The sequence below is a fragment of the Haemaphysalis longicornis genome, unplaced genomic scaffold (assembly GCF_048455015.1).
Source record: "Haemaphysalis longicornis isolate Haplotype H1 unplaced genomic scaffold, Haemaphysalis longicornis Haplotype H1 scaffold_9, whole genome shotgun sequence".
NCBI classification, from domain to species: Eukaryota; Metazoa; Arthropoda; class Arachnida; order Ixodida; family Ixodidae; genus Haemaphysalis; species Haemaphysalis longicornis.
Genome location: NW_027526460.1, coordinates 5,560,843 through 5,579,200, shown reverse-complemented (window position 1 = coordinate 5,579,200; position 18,358 = coordinate 5,560,843). Strand labels below are relative to the sequence as shown.

At 49.4% G+C, this 18,358-nt stretch overlaps 1 protein-coding gene across 1 annotated transcript; it reads left to right on the top strand.

Annotated features, from left to right (window-relative positions):
* Positions 1-2,450: 2,450 nt before the first annotated feature.
* On the top strand, positions 2,451-12,852 carry LOC144152483 (membrane metallo-endopeptidase-like 1). The gene is made up of 3 exons (XM_077683753.1): positions 2,451-3,439; positions 3,694-4,003; positions 9,565-12,852. Exons 1-3 carry the CDS (start codon positions 2,451-2,453, stop codon positions 10,291-10,293), a joined length of 2,028 nt encoding a protein of 675 aa, XP_077539879.1. The 3' UTR covers positions 10,294-12,852.
* The last annotated feature ends 5,506 nt before the right edge of the window (positions 12,853-18,358 follow it).

Sequence of the window (18,358 nt, the reverse complement as noted above, 5' to 3'; positions counted from 1 at the left end):
GGTATCTCTGGGTGCCTGTAAGTAATGTGCTAGCGATTCTCCCAAGCTAAAGAATGCGTCGAATTTAAACACAATAGTGAAAGTTAATCCTACTTGTGTTTTACTGCGAAACAGTATATGTCTAACCCCCTAGTTTTCGTTCCAGTGAAGCCTATTTACTCGGCGCCACCGATTTACTCGTCGACCGCTCTGTAACAACTGCTATTCCCTCGCCACCACCGATGCCTCTTTCACAAGTTGCGCTATCGGCTGACAACGGCGGTAGCGCCGTTGTCACATAATTGCAGACAACGCACGGAAGCGCGAATGGCCGTTAAAATGAGCGAAAGCCGCCACCGCCGAGGCCGCCTCAAACTTCACCTCGCTGAGCAGGTGTGAATTGAAGAGCCACTTGCCCGGTTGGAACGCCGGCGTGAGCCCATAATTCCTCTTCAACTTGAAAGGCTCTCCGAGCGAGATTTTCGCCGTTGTATGTTATGCTAAGTATACGCCCATCACTGGTTTTGCGGGAGAGAGGCAGAGAAGTGGGGCGTGCACGCACAGCTGGGCTCCTCGTCGCTACCGGTAATTCCCGTTGTGCTGTGTGGAGATTTAAACGTGCCACGGAAGTCGCATGGCTCAGTGCGCCCTGTCAGCTGTCCTCCGCAATCGAGCGGTTTCGGTCTGGGTTGGTGGGTTACACAGACAATAAGATGCCTACGACGAGGGAGGAAAACGGACAATGACATGCGTGCCCGCTAGAATAAAGTTCGAAACCTTCCAGCTTTAACTGGTTACGGGACGGACGCGTGTCGTTCACTTGGAGGAAGAACACCGGGAATCGAAGAAGCGTCGGTCCAAACGCGAAGCATGAATAGGCGCTCAAAACGATAGAAAGCCGTTGCCACCGCCGTTGGCTCCTCTAGTTCCAGCTCGTTGAGTAGTTTCGACTCCCTCTTGGATGAATGGCAACCCGCCCGCTTCGAACGCCGCCGTGGGGTAATATTACTTGTTCAGATTAAAGGGCTTTTAGAGCGGCATTTTCGACGGTTTCTTTCACTTCTAAGCCCGAGCACATAACCGGTTGCCGGCGTGCACGGGTTGAGCTATAGGTTTCATGCCCTTACTGATGGCATGTTCGTGTGCTGGCGGGAGGTTTAACCATGGACGTCAAACGGCCCGATGCGACTTGTCCAATGGTCGAGCGGATTGGGTTGGTGTGTTACACAAACAGTAAGATGCCTACGACGCGGGAGTAAAACACGGATCCATGTTTATCCGTGAGACTGAAGCTCGGGTCCTTCCAAGTTTCATTCAGCTAATTGGCTAGTAAGTAGGCTCAATCGCAAATTACGAACAAACGTGTTTCCTTTCGTGCACTCCGTAGACTGCGTCCAGCTTAACAGGTTATCCTTCTTCACAGAGTGGAACGGCGCAATTTTTTTTTTCTTGTCTGCATTCCGACAGTTCGTTACGAAACCAAACGCCTAATAACAATGATCAAAGGTTTCAAAAAAAAAAAACAGGTTCTACATCGAGGTGTGAGCAGTTGTGAACGCAGTGTTTCAGGTACTGCCTTCCAGTGGATGGGCTGAGGTTGCCAATACTGCAACTACACCAACCTCTTCAGTCCCAAGAATGCGGAAATACAAAAATCTTTTGTGACACACTTTTATTCGATTCATTATCCATAGAAATAAACGCAAAAAATAACAATTGCAAAAAAGCAAACGAAAGAAATAGAATTTGATGGTACCCATTTGGGTACTCTGGGTTTCAGTGCGTGTGGAATGCAAGGACCAATATTTTCAAAAGTCTACAATGCTTCAAAAATGCTACAAAAATGCTACAACACACTTTTATTTGGTTCATTATCCATCGAAACGAGTGCAAAAAAATTACAATAGCAAAAAAAGCAAACGAAAGCTATGAAATTTGATGGTAGCCATTTGGGTACTCTGGGCCTTACCCTGTGGAAGCATTCGAGCGCTCGCGCCGGTACAAGCCATTTTTGCCGCCTCGCTCTTCAGAGATGCCTGGACACATCGCGCCACCTAGAGGGGCTTAGTGAAAGCAAGGCCTGCTTTTTGCGGGGAGACAACTTTTGACGTGCTAATTTCGAATGGGGGAAAGCTATTGCCTTTATGGTTGTGGTACCCATTTGGGTACCCCGGGACCGCGGGGGTTAAGGGATATCAATCTTGTTGCATCATGTGGGCACCCGACTCTTTAAATCAAAGTTGCTTTCGGTTCCCGCCCAAAATCACTAATTCCCACCAGCTCCGCGGCAGTGGTGGCGCAGTAAAATCGTTGATGTGGTTCTCTTGCTATTATCAATGCATTATACAAATTTTGACGCTTGCCTCCTATGGTCACCAAAAGATGCGCCTAAACGCGAGCTTCGCATCCCCTTTGTGTTCGATAGATTCCAAGATATTTTCAGAAAACCGTCACGCATCGCCATACAGGTAATGGAGCACTCAAGACCGTGCAGCTCTGCAGCTTGCGAGCGGGAGGCCTTGAATGTCTCGCAACAGCTGGACGAGTCCGTGTCGCCGTGCGACGACTTCTACACGCACGTCTGCGGGCGTTGGGCACGCCAGGTTGCTGTACCGGGTGGCTCGGCGAGGGTTTCCGTGGACACTCTGACACAGGACCTTCTGACCCACCTCGTCGACGGGGCCTTCCGTCGCTACTCCGAAGACCTGGGTCGGGTCACGGACTTGTACAACGAATGCCGGAGCCATAAATCGGGAGATTTCGAGCGAGCCCTCTTCGACGAGATCACACGCGAGTTCGGCAACGTGAGCTGGTTCCTCAGCATCCGGACGATGGCGAGCCATCTGCGCAAGTCCGTCTGGCGCCTGTTCAGGGACGTCGGGGACACGCAACTCTCGACGAACGTCGGGGTGTTCTACCGCACCATAAACGAGCCGGCGCTGTTCTCCATCAAGCCAACCACGGACAGCGACTTCCCCAACGAGACTCTGGTTTCTATCGGCCTTCCCACCCTGGCCGCGTTGTCCTTCCCTGACTCCCCGGAGCGGAGCAACTACAGCTACGTCTCGGAGGCCATGGACGCGATCCTCGGCCAGAGCGAGCTGACCCGGGGCGTCGAGGTGAACGTGCTGAACGTGGAGCGTGCGCTGGCCCGCGCCATGAGCGCCCACGGCGTGGCTGAGCCTCCGAGGCTCGTCCAGGTGGCCGAACTACCCAAGGGAGGCAAGCTGAAGTGGGACGCCCTGTTCAGCGCCATGATGGCCGAGCCGGCCACGAACTTCTCGTCCGCCTACGTGTCGGTGGACTCGGTGCGCTACCTGAGCGCGCTGCAAGAGGCGCTGCAGGAGTTGCACGACGTGGAGATCGTGGCCTACCTGGGATTCCGTGCCAAGCTGGCTCTGGCACCGCTCATCATGGACAAAAAGCAGCTGGATTTGCTCGGCGCGCTCGCCGTGTCCAGGTGAGGGAACACTGGCGTTAAGTTGCGTGGTGCTTCGTTGCCATACATCTTAACCGTGCCTGGATGACAACCATTCAATGGAGGAGCTTACGTTAGTATGCTAAGCCCAATAATGGTCATGTTGGCTCACAAACCAGGAGATTTTCGTTCACTGGAGGCGGATGTAGAACATGCTAAAAAGTGCTCTGCCCTCTTTTGTACCACGCATTCTCATACACGCGGTTGTGTTGGTTGTGTGTGCCATTCCCTCGTAGGGTTCCTGAATGGCACCCTGCGTTGACGAGGGAGCACTACTGCGTGCGCTTCTTCGAGAAGCTCGAACCGGCGCTGTCGCTGTACGCGGCGCGCACCGACATCGAAGCGGCTCTTCGGCACTTGCCGACCGCGCCTCTTGTGGAAGCGGTGAAGAAAGCCGTGCTGGAGGAAGCGGCCACGCTGTTCCCCGAGCCGTTCGCCAACAACGTGGTAGGCGCGCTGCGGGCAGCCAAGTGGAGCGCCCTCATGCCCGACTGGGTGCGTGCGGAGAACGCCCGCACCAAATACGTCGAGTACTTTTACCCCACGGTGAGCGGGTGTGTTGGTGACAACGCTGTGCGCATCGGGAACCAACAGCACCGTAGGCTTGCCAATTCCACGAGATGCCCTGTCAGGGGGGGGGCAAGCGTGTGTTTCGCCTCCTCTTTAGCTTTGTCCCTGCAGTGTTATTGTTCGCTAGGACGATAAATTCCATAGTTAGTAGCCAACTCGCCGGACTTTGCGCTTTTATTGTCCTTTTCAGGAAGCCTGGTGATAACAGACCTTATGTAAAAGATGCACTGACGATTACTATACTACCAAAATGAAAAATTTGGGCGCAGCGCCAGCTGAAATCTTCTTGGTCACAGCGCATATCTGCTGCGTCTCAGGAAGAGATCGCGTGATAGAGAATGCAAGGCGGCGCGCGCTATACTCTGTCGATATCTCGCAGCGCGTCACCGCCGCCAGCCAGCGTGTTGTTGCCAACCCCCTCGCCAATGTCACGTGGTTCGGATAAGCCACGCACGGTGACGCGGTGAGCATGTTGTCGCTGTTACGGAAGAACGACGCAAGATAGACCTGGGCCGTGGCTGCCCTTAGCGGGGATGGCAGATTGAATGACAGGGGAAATCGACATGATGACGATGATGACTGGCGCATAGCCAGCGGGAGATTCAATACACTCCCGCGGGCGCAACGTTCACGTCTGCTATTAAGGAGTACCATGGCGTCCTTCAATGTTCCGGCACAATCGTTGCAGCGCAAACCGCACTGTGTTGAGGACTTCAGCTGGCACCGTGTCTCAATCCCTTTGCTGCGTACTCCACTAACACGTTCCCTATGGGACGATGCTCGTGCAGAGAGATCCCTAGGTCGTTCGATAGCTCGAGCAGCTGCCTGGACACCTCGTAGCGTTACGAGCTGATGCGTCGCTCGTGGTGCGTTTCGGACGTGCCTACGCTGCTTCGCGGTTTCATCTTGAGTGCGCAGATCATTTACGCGTCGTTCTAACCACGTTAGCTACTTTCCTGCTCGAGCGAATTGCGATGGCGTTTATTTTATTGACGGAATGATACCTCTGATCAGGTGCCTTGCGAGTGGAGTGAGACATTCGGAGTTATCCGCTAGGGTTTCATCAGTCATCAGACACGGGAACCGTAATCTGGGGTAACACTGCTTACACGACTGACCACGCTTCACACCTCCGCCCGCAAGAAAATTGGTGCGACGACGACCAATAGTTCCACAATCCGAAAAGTTGCTTTTCGATCCAGGTCAATACAGAAAAAGCCGTTAGAAAACTTTCTTCCCTTCCATTTCCAGCGGTGCTTGCGCTGTCTTGCCGCTTTCAGAACAGCCAAGGGCCGCCAAGCTGAAGCGGTCACCAACGAAACTGCGCTCCAAGCTCTTTGAAACTTCTGCAGTCCTTCAGTGATGTATCTATTTTGGTTATGTGCAACTCTAGAACTTCCTCTTTTGCGGTATCCCCTGTGCAGCGAGTCTAGCGGGGCTCTGAGGCTGGTCTTGTGCTTACCACGGGTTTCCAAATACAAGTAATGGCTCTCTGTTCACGCATTCTGCAACGAAGATGTCCTCGAACGCGTACGGCGTCGCTTCGACCTTTTCTTTCACGTCCTTTACCTCCCGCTTTTCGTCTACTGCTTGGGCGGAAGCAACCGAGCTGTCCTTGCCTGCGGCAGGCGTAGCCTCACTTTCTTCACCCGTCTTGTGTTAAGACGCCCGATGCTACCTCGTAGCCGGCTCCCACTTGCAGGTCCTTGCGCTGAGCCTCATCTTCGGCATTTTGTAAGGCTGAATCCTGCGCTGTAACGATGGCTCGTTCCTGCACAGAGACTTGCAAAACGTTTCCGGACAAATTAGTCTTGAGATTGTCTTCGCTTGTTCTGTTTGGAGGAATAAGCTCTTCTCCGCATCCCCCGTTGCGTTGTATGAAACGGGTTCTTGCGCAGCCGTCATAGAGCAGTAGGTCTCGAGAGGATCTTCTGGCCTCACGCTAACCTGAGACGAGGTAGCGGACGTCATGGTGGGCGCAAAGCGGTCGCATCTGCCTTTGTTTCGTTCGAACCTCGCGTCAAAACATCTGTCTGCTGCGCCGGCAAGCTGAGCTCCACATGGTTTACAGTGCTCACGCTGCCGATATCGGGAACGTTCGGGTGAGTGTCGGCCGTCGGCGTGGACGCACGCGGATCACCGCGGAAAGCGTGAAAAGCAGAAACTTGTAGCCTAGGCAAGACAACTGCCGAGGTCGATGTGCGTGAGCCGCGTTGAGGACGGTCATCTGGATGACCGAAAGTGACGTCGGTCTTATGTCTGAGGCCGGCAGCCTTTGTAGACTTCAAGACGGAGCGCAGCTGGTTGAGGACATGGCATATGTGTCCTCGTTATATGCCAATGCGTCGAAGTAACCACGTTCCACTTCCTGCAGGATCAAGAAGATCGATCATTTTCTGCTCCACCTCATAAAGTACGGTGTCCTTGCTCTCCAGCTGGTCCTCTTGTAGGTCCTGCGGAGAAGCTGAAGTGGCATCCAGAAGATTCGTCGCTGCCTTCAGAAGTCTCGCAGTAGCGCCGCGAAGGATGCGTTGCCGCCGGCGCAGCTTATCCATCGCACGCATTCGGTCAGTCGTCGGTAGATGGTCAGGGCCAGCCATGCTGACCTCCGGCTGAGGGCGGGGATGAGCAGCGTTAACAGCAGTCAAAGGAGAGGGGTTCTGCTAACCTCAAGCCGGAGGGGACGTAGGTGGTCTCCTTCGTCGCGGGCGGTCGTCTTCCCGGGTCTCAGGCACCAAAATGTTATGGAAGAACGACGCAAGGCAGACCTGGGCCATGGCTGCCCTTAGCGGGGATGACAGATTTAATGACAGGGGAAATCGAGATGATGACGATGATGACTGGCGCATAGCCAGCGGGAGATTCAACAGTCGCAGATCGTGTTTGTACTTCCGCGTAAATGTCACGTGGTTTGGATTAGCGGCCAACGGAACAGCGTCTGGGGAGGGGGGGAGGGCGCTCTATGAAGGCGACGCATGAAACAAGAGTGAGAGGGAGGCAGTGAGAGAAATGACGCCATAGTCGCGCGTGCCGCCCTCCTCCTCATCCTCCCACAACGCCCCTCTCCGTTTTATTTCCGCGTCACTGCTGCGTTCGGTTCGTTCGGTCAGCGGTTACGCGGACGCCCACGCCGCAAAGCCCGGGTTACGGCTGCCAGAGGGCTGCTCCCTAAAACAATTCAGGGCACGCTTTGACGGCTCGGTCGCTGCCTGAAAGCTTCAATGTTTCTTTTTTTTTTAATGCGTAGCATTCTTTACCGAGCACCCCCACAGCCAGGAGCGTGTAACGCCCTGCATTTCTATAAAAATGCAGATTTCGCGAAAGTTCCAAATGTAATCGTTAGAAAACCGCGAATGGAGATAATTGGTCGAACGAAATTTTGAAAAACTAAAAAATAACAAAATATAAAAAAAGATTACGCCCACCTCCCCTCGCGGGAACCCTGGTGTGATGCGACGCTGAGGGGGGTTCAAGCGCAAGCGGAGAGCAACCGTCGACCAAAAGGCCGCCGGAGAGCGGCACACCGGTTATATGCGCAGCGCGCCCTAAGGAGAGGAGACCGCGCAAGAGGGAGTACTGCACATGCGCCGGCGCCAGTGTGTCTGCCGCGGCTATGACGCAACACAATCCAACACAATCCACTTTAATCCAATACAATCCAAATCCAAGCCAAGCCAAGCCAAGCCAATCCATTGGAATCAAATCCAATGCCCCTCGCGAGAGAGGGGCATCGGAGAGGAGAGGGGGTGAGCGGCGGAGAGCGCAGCTCACGTGGCGAGGAGAATGGGGGAGGGGCGGACGCCGACAACAACGCCGACGACGCTGCATGGACAAGGCGAGTGAATGAGATGCAGTCACATCTAAAAATACGGACAACGTCAGAACGTATACTGCATGACATTTCCACAATAATGCAGATTTCGCGAAAGTTCCACCTGTAATCGTTATAAATAGCGTAAATGGAGATAATTGGTTGAACGAAATTTTGAAAAGCAAGAAAAGTAAGAAAATATAAAATAATTACGGAAACTGGCGAACCGTGTAAAGCCCTGCATTTCCACAATAATGCAGGTTTTGCAAAAGTTCCAAATGCAATCTTTAAAGTAACGTAAATTGAGATAATTGGTAAAGCAAAATTTTGAAAACTAAAAAATAAGAAAAATATTCAAAATTGCGGAAGATGGCAAAACGTATAACGCATGACATTTCCACAATATTGAAGATTTCGCGAAAGTTTTATCTGTTATTATTATAATAGCGTAATTAGAGATAATTGGTCGGGCAAGATTTTGAAAAACCAAACATTTGGCTGGGAAAGCTCACACTCAAGACAGGCGGGTTAAAAATGCTACGCATTAGTAAATAATTCTCTGAATTTCTGCAGATTTTTTTTGTTAGGTGGTTAATTACTTGGGTATACTTGGCATTCATGTGCGAGTCTCCTCCAAAAGTAACTAAACGAGGTAAGTCGTGTTAAGAAAGGGTTCTAACAGTAAGCGCGTTTGGACCCCTAATGCACTACGTGATGTCAGCACGACAGGTACTTTGTGCCAGCTTATACAATCGTAACATCTATAGTATACAGAGTGATGCCAATGATTAGCGCAAATAAAATACGGCAATAAATATCTGCTACGACAACTGGTGTACACTGTGCCTTCTCATAAAAGCAGGGCACCCCAAAAGGTGGCATGCTCGATTCACAGCAAGCTTCTAGCAGAGGTGGAAAACGAAACAAACCGCGTGCGCCGGATTTCGGTGCAGTGTACAACTAATCCGCAGCCGTCCACAATGGCACCACTAAAGCCTAGTTTAGCTTCGACGGGTTAAGGAGGACTCAACTGATCACATACCTATAGTTCATTTCACAAGCTAGCTGCAGCACTGTGGAGGCTACATTGTTATCAATAGTGCGCCCAGTGAGGGCGCCTAATCCGCCGTGAAGGGGGTCCTGAAAGGACACTCCCTTCTCCCCTCTCGGCAAGTGGCACCGCAAGGCCCCGGCGCCTTTTGTCGCTTCCTTCGCGGTGAGTTAGGCGCCCTGAGGGGGACAACAATGTAGCCTCCACAGTGCTGCAGCTAGCTTGTGAGATGAACTATAGAGACCTGGTAACTCATGACCCACGGGTATAAGAACCATCGTGCTCCAGTATGAAAATATTTACGGTTTCATGAAAATGTTCCTAATTGCTTAGTTTGCTTCTTAGCATAGGTGTGTCACTTCTGAACTGGAATAAAAAGTACAAAAACATTTTAGTTTAGCTAGCGTGCATTTGATGGTGCTTCTTGTCTAGCAAGTAACGGTTCTACGTTTTTTTTTTTTTTTCAAGTAAGTGAACATGGCCGTTGGGAACATTTTAACGAATCTAATACTTTTTGTATAAGAGCACGATGGTTTTTAAACCCGTGGGTCATGGACATAGGAATGTGATCAGGTGATGCTTTCTTTGGTTTTCTTTGGCATGAGATGCCCCCATACCTCTTACGCGCGAATAAGCTTGCCTCTAATACACGACACTGTACTGTTTCCGCCCAAGGTGGAGCGAGCACCAGTCCACCAGCAGTTCTCGCTGCTGATCAAGCTCAAGAACGCCAACCAATACCAGCGATACCTGACGGGCATCTTTGTCGATGCACCGTGGGCCGGATCCGTTCGCGGAACCACGGCTGCCGTTGGCGAGGGCCGCGTCGACATACCGCCCGGGGCCTTCGACTTTTTCCGGGCGGACGCGGCCGAGCCCTCATTGTCTGCCCTGCAGGTGGCCAGGCTAGCGCCCCGCGTCGCCAGCAGCGTTTACCAGAGCGTGTTCGCGAGCGCGTTCGACTTCCTCTACCGCACTGGCCACCAGAAGTCCTGGGTGCTTCTGGACGACGCGCGCGAGTGCGTCTCCAACCAATTCGGTGCCCTGAACGCCTCGAACACGACACTCCGCTCAGACCGCGCCAGCTGGGCGCTCCTGGCGCACGTCCTGTCGGCCGCGCCGTCGTTCAAGGCCTTCCTGGCGATCCTGGACGGGGACCTGTACCTGAAGGGTCTCGAGGGCTTCTCGTCTGAGAAGCTCTACTTCGTCTACTACGCGCTCAACTACTGCGAGGCCAACGACGACGAGTTCCTCGCCAGGATGCTGGAGGCTGGAAGCGAGCCACCCGCGTGGCACATCGTCAATGGCGCGCTGCGGAACTTCCAGGGCTTTGCGGACACGTTCAACTGCTCCGTCGGCTCCTTCATGAACCCCGAGGAGAAGTGCGTGGCGTGGACTTTCTGAACCCGCACAAGCGGTTACGTATTTTTTTAGTTTTAATGTTTAATTGTTCTTTTAGCGAAATGAAACGAAAATAGAACACCGATGTTCGATTTTATGTAATATCTGCTGTATATTTCCAGTGGAGGTATATTGTATAGTAGTTCCTTGCCACGGCCCTAAAATAGCCAACAGCTTACGAAATCGTCACTACAATCGGTACAATTTTTAAATCTCTATTCCATCTATTTCTGGCTGCAGAATTCTTTTGCAAAGATAGAAACCGAAATGGGTTCAAGAATCTGTTGAAAATGGTGAATAACTCGGCATTAGACAACGCACATTGCAGCATGTGCAATGGTGCGAGCTGTACGTGGCCCTTATCGCGAATAAAGTGCGCACTGAGGTAGCAGCCTGCTGCATCTCCGGATTTATAGAAACCTTTGTTCAGAGCAGCACTAAATGTATTTCTCTCACGACGCAATTAGCTTTACTTTTTGTTCTGTTTTTCTCACCCGTGTACTTGCCTAAACTTCTTGCTTGGGTGAAAAATTGGTAAAATGTAAGGCGCATGGGCAATGCTTCTGTTAATGTAAGGTAACTCGTTGTTATATTTGTGAAGCTGTTAGGAATCGGGGATTCATTTGACATCATATTCATGCTGCTTTGTTTAAAATATTTGCATAATATACCTCGGGGAATTTGAGTCTGTTTTCGTGCTGCTTCACAGTGCCTGCACAGGTTTCTGGTTGTTGATCCACCTAGTGCTTGCGCAATAAAATTCCACGGGGTACTTAAAGCCAGTGTTGTACGAAATGGCATTCAAAGGAACGGCGTTCCTGGAACTTGTTACTTTTGGGGGGAACGGAGGAACGCCACAGTACCGTGAAGGGTCGATGGAACTGTAACGGTAACTCGTTAGGTTTACAAAGTAACGGCAGAGGGAACGGCGTCCCTTATGTAAGCGTTCTATCGCTAAGATTTGGCTGTTTTTAATGCCACAGCTTGAGGACGCTGACGCTAGTACGAAAAGCCACAGGCCGCTACTGCGTTTCTCTTCCTATAACCTGCCCAATTTTCCCGCCATTCCACGAAACGGGCTTCATCGAAGGTCAAAGGAAGGACAACCACGCAGCGGGCCCCGCACCGGGTGCGCACAGCTTTGTGGCTACGGCGGCTGCAGTCGCCATTGCGACAGGTGCTTCGGCGCCCCTTTGATCCGCGCTTTAGAAATATATGTGAAAAGCGAATGCCGGATTGCGGCCAGGACAGGCTGCGATGCGTTCAGGACTCCATGCAGTCTTGGCAATCGAAGGTTAATACGTAGTTGATGCCCAGAGCAGCACAGCCAGTGAATATTGAAAAATCGAGGCAAGTGTGTTGTGTTTTATGGCATAAAAGGAAACGGTTATGAAAGGCCGTCCTGTCATATTGACTTTAGCACGGCGGCGCACAACACTTCCTGGCCGAGGCGTGGTGCGCAAGTCTTCGACCGGTACGCCCGACCGCTTTGTCGGCCTGTTCATCTGCGCGTCTCGGATTTACAGGCCGCCGAACCCTTCGGGTAACGAACCCTTCCAGCCGAGGCACAGGACGGGCTGTCGTGGCACCTGCTGGTACCAGTGGGCTGCCCGCTGTGGAACGTAAAGAACTTCGAGTGACTGAACCATCTTTTCCTCGAGTACAACTCGGCAGTACAAGAGTTGCAGACTGGTGTAGAAGAGTTCACTAAAACAATTCAATTGCAACAGACCAAACTCCAGATTCTGGAGAGCAAACTAGATGATTTAGAAAACCCAAGTAGACGAGGCAACCGGGTTTTCTACGGTATAGAAGACACTGAGCAGCGCGAAACCTACGTGTCAGCTGAGCAACGCGTACTAGATCTCTGCAAGTCAGTCTTATCTGTTGACGATGTACATATTGAACGCGCACACCGCCTGGGTAAATTTAGGCCGGGTAACTGCCGCCCTATAATTGTTAATTTCGCGACGTACAAAGTCAAGGAATGCGTTCTAACCAACGCCAAAAAGTTGAAAGGCAGTCCCATTAGCATCTCGGAAGACTTCTCGGAACCCATTAGAATGAAAAGAAAGCAGCTTTGGGAATATGCTAAGAAAGTACGGAAAGAAACGGACAAAGTAAACCTTAGATACGACGCGCTTTATATCTACAAAACTAAGTATATTTATGATGAACCAAGCGGCGAAGTACAGCGGGCTACCTGACAAGAGAAACCAATAAAATGCAACCTGTCATTTTTGGTCAATTGCCGAAGCGTTAAAAACAAAGTAGATGAGCCTGCCAGCCTTATTAACATGACAAATCCGTCAGTAGTACTTGGCCCAGAGTCATGGCTAGATGCTGATATTTATTTATTTAGCCGAAAGTTTATTGCTCGAATTGTATAAATAGTATAAAGTCTATAAATCTGTATAATATGTAAAAATTGTATGAATCTGTAAATGCTCTTTTGTTATGACTGTGAGTTGCTTTTTTTTTCTTCCCGTTGATCTAGCTAATATTGTATAATTAGCTTATATTGTACTTCATTTTTTCCTTGTTTGTTTGCCTGTATTCTACCCCCACTCACCTCTGTAATGCCTTTGGCCTTGAGGGTATCATAAATAAATAATAAAAATTATTTATTTATTTTATTTTCCTCAAGGGTCTCTGGAAGGGACATTACATGAGGCGTGGGGATACAATTTTGAATATTACAAAGGGTGATGTGCCAAGAACAGCGAAAACAGCAAAAAAAAAAAAAAATAAAACGTCTGCGTAAACAGACACAAAAATGTGTGAATACATTCGGAATGCTATGTAACACAGGCAGAATTTTTGCACGGTTGGGGGATATACAATCGCAGTGGCACAAATCATAAGCAACTACAAGGGAACAGCAGAAACAAAAGGCCATCCACCGAAATCAGTACTGCAGTTCAACGTACAGCGTATGATACCGTTTGAAGCGAAAAATGAGAAGAGAGAGAGAGAGAGAGAGAGAGAGAGAGAGAGAGAGAGAGAGAGAGAGAGAGAGAGAGAGAGAGAGCATAAAAACAATAAACAGAAAGGGTCACTCGGGCTCAGAAAGGGTGATTAGTAATTTTTTGAATGTTTCTGTATCTTTAGTATTAACGATGTTATCCGGTAGAACGTTCCAGTCTTTAGCAGTGCGATTAAGGAATGACTGTGCAAACGTGTTGGTTTTAGGGCGAGAGTATAGAACTTGCTTCGAGTTGCTACTACGGTCAGGAGAATGGGTGCGGGGTGTGATGTAGATGCAAGGCGGGGATGCGTAGAAGAATTTGTGGAACAGAGCAAGTCTTGACATTTTTCGACTGTGGCTTAGGGGAGTAAGGGCGGCACGTTTTTTTTTTAATTCTGTCACACTGGTGAACGATGAATAATAGGGATAATGAAATATTTCCTCCAAATTATGTCTGTTATCGGAAAGACCGGAACGGCCATGGTGGCGGCGTGTTCATTCTTGTAAAAAACGAAATCAACTGTCGCCGGCTGGAAGTTAACGTGGGATTATGTGAAGCTGTGTGGGCCCAAAGTAACCTCAGAAATGGTGTGAGTTTATCGGTGTCTTGTTTCTACCGTCCGCCAGGTAGTTCAGATCAAATGCTTCGAGACTTCGTAAAGGGAATTGAACTTATTCAGGCAGATAACTTGGTTATAGGAGGTGACTTTAACTTACCTGGTGTAAATTGGTCCCACATAGCTGCTTTGCAAGAAGGGCGAACCGCACTGGGTATCGAGGTGTTTAAAATGTGCAGCTAATTTTTGCTCTCAACTGGTGTCCCAACCGACGCTGGGCGAGAATATTCTAGATTTATTTTTGACAAATATTTAGGCAGGAGATTGCTTGCCGCAGGTGCTGCACGGCATAAGCGATCACAAAGCAGTTTTTTTGTGAGATGTCACTTGAGTACACGCGAATGCCAGACTCCGGTAATCGATCGACGCATGTATAACTATCAGAAAGCTAATACTGCTGAGATTTCCCTTTCCCTTGACAGGTATTATGACGTTTTCGAAACACTTTCCGAAAGTAGTGGCGTTCAAGCGTTGTGGGAAGTTCTCAACTCAAAAAAAATTTTTTTTAACTGCGTGATCAGTACGTACCATCGTGGGTATTGACATCGCGCCGTAATAAGAATAAACCATGGTTCACTAAAGCAGTTCGTCATATCAGTAACAAAACGAAGAATATCTATGCGGCTTTCAAAAGAAAGCCTAACTCGCGTAATAAAGTAAAATTGGAAGCTGTGACGAATGAGTTTAAAGAAGCCGTTAAGAAAGCCAAAAACTCATTCTTTTTTCTTTTAACGAGCGTGTTGTGAACCGTCCGAAGGAACTATGGCGATTAATTAAGTCAAATAGAAAAGACCAAGTGTCGATTCCTACTCTGGAACCCGCCGCGGTGGCTCAGTGGCTAAGGCGTTGCGCTGCTGAGCACGAGGTCGCGGGTTCGATTCCCGGCCGCGGCGGCCGCTTTTCTGATGGAGGCGAAAAGCAAAAACGCCCGTGTGTACGAGATTTCGGCGCACGATAAAGATCCCCAGGTGGTCAAAATTAATCCGGAGCCCTCCACTACGGCGCGCCTCATCGCCTGCGTTGCGTCGGCGCGTTAAACCCCACAATCAATCAATCAATTCCTACTCTGGAATGTAATGGTGCATTGGTGTCTGATAGTCGCGAGAAAGCTACATGCTTCAATGCGTTTTTTTAGTTCGTTTTTACTAAACGGCGGCCTGGTACTGATAACTTTAGATTTGGCTTCCTTTGTGCTGAACCCATGGGTGATACTGAGTTTTATATACGCGGAATCGAGCAGCTGCTTTTACGTTTGAAACCGTCCAGTGCCATGGGGCCCGATAGCAACCCACAGTGTTGCTATCGGCATGTGCAGCCGTGTTATCAAAATATTTTCGAATTCTTTTTTCGAGGTCACTGAAAGAAGCAGTTCTACCAGATGACTGGAAAGTAGCAAAAGTTACGCCGTTGCACAAATCTTGACCACGTAGCCTCGTACCAAATTATAGGCCTGTTTCTTCGACGAGTGTAGTATGTAAGGTGTTCGAGCACGTGATTTTCACTCGCATTATTAATCACTTAAATTCATTCTCGCTGCTTAGCCCACAACAGCATGGTTTTCGAGCTGGATTTTCGAACAGAATTAACTCATGATATTGCTGATGCATTGGATCAAGTTTTCTCTGTGGACTGTATTTTTCGTGATTTAGCAAAGGCGTTTGACGTTGTTCCTCACTCACTCCTCCTAGAAAAATTGGCGTGGTATAACATAAACCCTGAAATTGTTCGTTGGATACAGGAGTACTTGAACTGCCGGAAACAGCGTGTTGTCGTAAATGGTCAGCAGTCTGAAGATGTCGATGCATTTTCGGGAGTACCGCAGGGTTCTGTTTTGGGCCCACAATTATTTTTAATTTTCATGAATGATATTTGTAACGGTATTTCTTCTACAATACGATTGTTTGCTGACGACTGTGTATCATATTGAATTAGTAATCACTTTGACGACTGCACCGCGCTTTAATATGATCTGAATAGGCTATTTGATTGGTGTAGGACTTGGGGAATGCAGATAAACCTACAGAAATCTGTGTACATGTGCTTCACGATAAAGAAAACGCCTCATACCATTAGTGGTACATGTCTTAACCAAACGTTCGAACATAAATATCTTGGTGTGTATCTTACCTCGGGCCTGTCTTGGCGCCATTATGTAAATAATGAGTGTGCGAAAGCTTGTCGTGTTTTGGGCTTCCTACGTCGCAACGCGAAACGCTTTCCAGTGAAGACTGAAGAGTTGCTGTACAAGACCAATGCTCGCCCCATACTCGGGTTTGCTTGTACGGTATAGGATCCACGTATCAAATCTGATATCGAGAAACTAGAAAGAGTTCAAAACTTGGCTACTCGCTTTGTTCCTAAAGATTACTCAAGGAATTTCAGTGTATCTACAGCTAAGCGCAGCCTAATAGCGCTTTCCATTGGGCGAACAGGAGCACTTCTAACTGCACCCAAAGTGCTCTCGCGAGTTCTGGAGTCTTCCAGTGGTCGGGCAGGAGCAGGGGCGTTGTGTTTCATTGGTCGATGAGGAGCACTATTTTGGCGCCGAGAGCAGCCGAGAGCAGTTCTCGGTGCTCCGTCGCCAGCGGCGGAGTAACAGGGAACGCCGAGGAAGTCACATGACGTCTTTTGCGTCACTTCTGGTTTTATCCACGGGTGGCGGAGGAAAAATGGCGGAATCCAGCAGCCGCGGTAGTCGCTCAGTGCGTACGGCAGCAGCTAAGCGCGGCCGTCTGGACAAGGAATTGCTGCTACTTTTAGATGATGAAAGCACCACAGATTCAAGCGCAAGCTCATCATCGGACAGCAGCAGCAGCGACGACGACGACGACGACGATTTGACATTGCATGAGTTTATGTTCGAGCACCTGTTCACCCCGCCGGAGCAGCGACCGAAGGTAGAGTCGTATCTGGAAAAGACGGTGGATGCTGTTATCGTTCGCAGCTAATTTTTGGGAGACACGATGGTGACCCCTTTATCATGAACATGAACATCCGCTCGGCTTCTTCATTCGTCGCCATGCGGAAGGCAGACACAAAACCACCGGCACGTATCTGGCAAAACTGGCGAGGAATAACTGCGTGCGGACATCGCGAGCGCGGGAAACGTTTGGTCCCATGACTCTTGACATCTCGCCCTCCACCTCTTTTCACTGCTCCCGGAGCAGCGAGAATGTTTCATTCGCGGAACGAAAGCACACGTCCCCGTTACTCCCGTGTGCTGCTCTGGCTGCTCGCTCCACGTGCTCCTGTTCGCCCAATGGAATTCGCCATAAGTTGGGATTCGCTTCAGCATTGTAGGAGAGTACTCAGACTAAATTTTCTTCACAATGTATTTCATAACAAAACAGGGATAGACAAAAGTTGTTATTTAATTAGTCCAGACTACGTTTCACTAAGGACAGATCACTCCTGTAAAATAAAATAAAGTTGTAGAACCGAATTGTTTAAGCATTCTTTTTTCCCCCAAAACTATTAGTGAATGGAATAAGTTACCCAGAAATGTTGTGACAATTATGTCTAATGTATTTTCGTGTTCTTTGTAGTGTGTCTTCGTTGAACATGCCGGGTTTTGGCCTGTCATTGTGCTTTAAGTGATATTTCTGTTCTGCCTGTATTTCTGTATAAATTTCTACTTTCTCCCCCCTCCCCCCCACCTTACTGTAATGCCTTGAAAAGGCGCTGTGGTGGGACGGCTCTTCAACAACTAGTGCCAACGAAGTATTGACGGAAAAATGGGTTTGTCTGTCCACCTCCAACATCTAGATGGAACTGTTGCTGAGTTCGAACAAGTGACTCTACCAAGTTGCAAATACGTATACTGGACATTTTTCCCCAACTCTAATATTGAATCAGCATGCATTAAATGTCTATGCATTGTTCCTTTCTATGCGGTTTCTTGGGCAAGAAATTTATGTTCGCGTATCTGAATACAGTTAAATCTGGATGTAACGAAGTTGACAAACGGTCGCGATTTTTCGTTACATGCAGACTTTCGTTACACGCAGGGTTTCGAGTTAGGGCTTGCGCGAATGAAGCAGAAACGAAGCCAAACTGCTAGACATCAGTGAAGGTGAACTCACCCTTCACGGATTTATTTCACATCGAAAAACTGCGTGAGTTGCGCCTCCTGCTTTCGCACAAGCTTAGGCACTACACGGCGCTCCGAAGAAGTGAGGTCGCTTACCCTGTATTAGCAAAAGTAACTTAAGTATCACTTTGGCCTTTTGACACTTTTCGGCGTTACAAGAACCAAACGTGTGCTGAAGGGGTGCCTTTCTTGCGAACTTGACGCTCTTTACCGCACTCAAGACTGTTGTGAGGGTGCTGGCTGGGATACTGTACAAGGCGGAAACATTCTTCTTTCTCGCCAGCTTTTCTAGAAAAGACACAACTTTTTGTTTCCTAGCAGCAGCACTCATCCCCGACGAACCGACGCCACAGATAGAAGTGGAGACGCGAGACTACACGTCGACAGGGCGGC

Coding starts and splice junctions, on each gene's coding strand:
- LOC144152483 (XM_077683753.1), top strand. CDS start 2,451: ATGGAGCACTCAAGACCGTGCAGCTCTGCAGCTTGCGAGCGGGAGGCC. Junction 3,440..3,693: donor GGCGCGCTCGCCGTGTCCAG/GTGAGGGAACAC, acceptor ATTCCCTCGTAG/GGTTCCTGAATGGCACCCTG. Junction 4,004..9,564: donor TCGAGTACTTTTACCCCACG/GTGAGCGGGTGT, acceptor TTTCCGCCCAAG/GTGGAGCGAGCACCAGTCCA.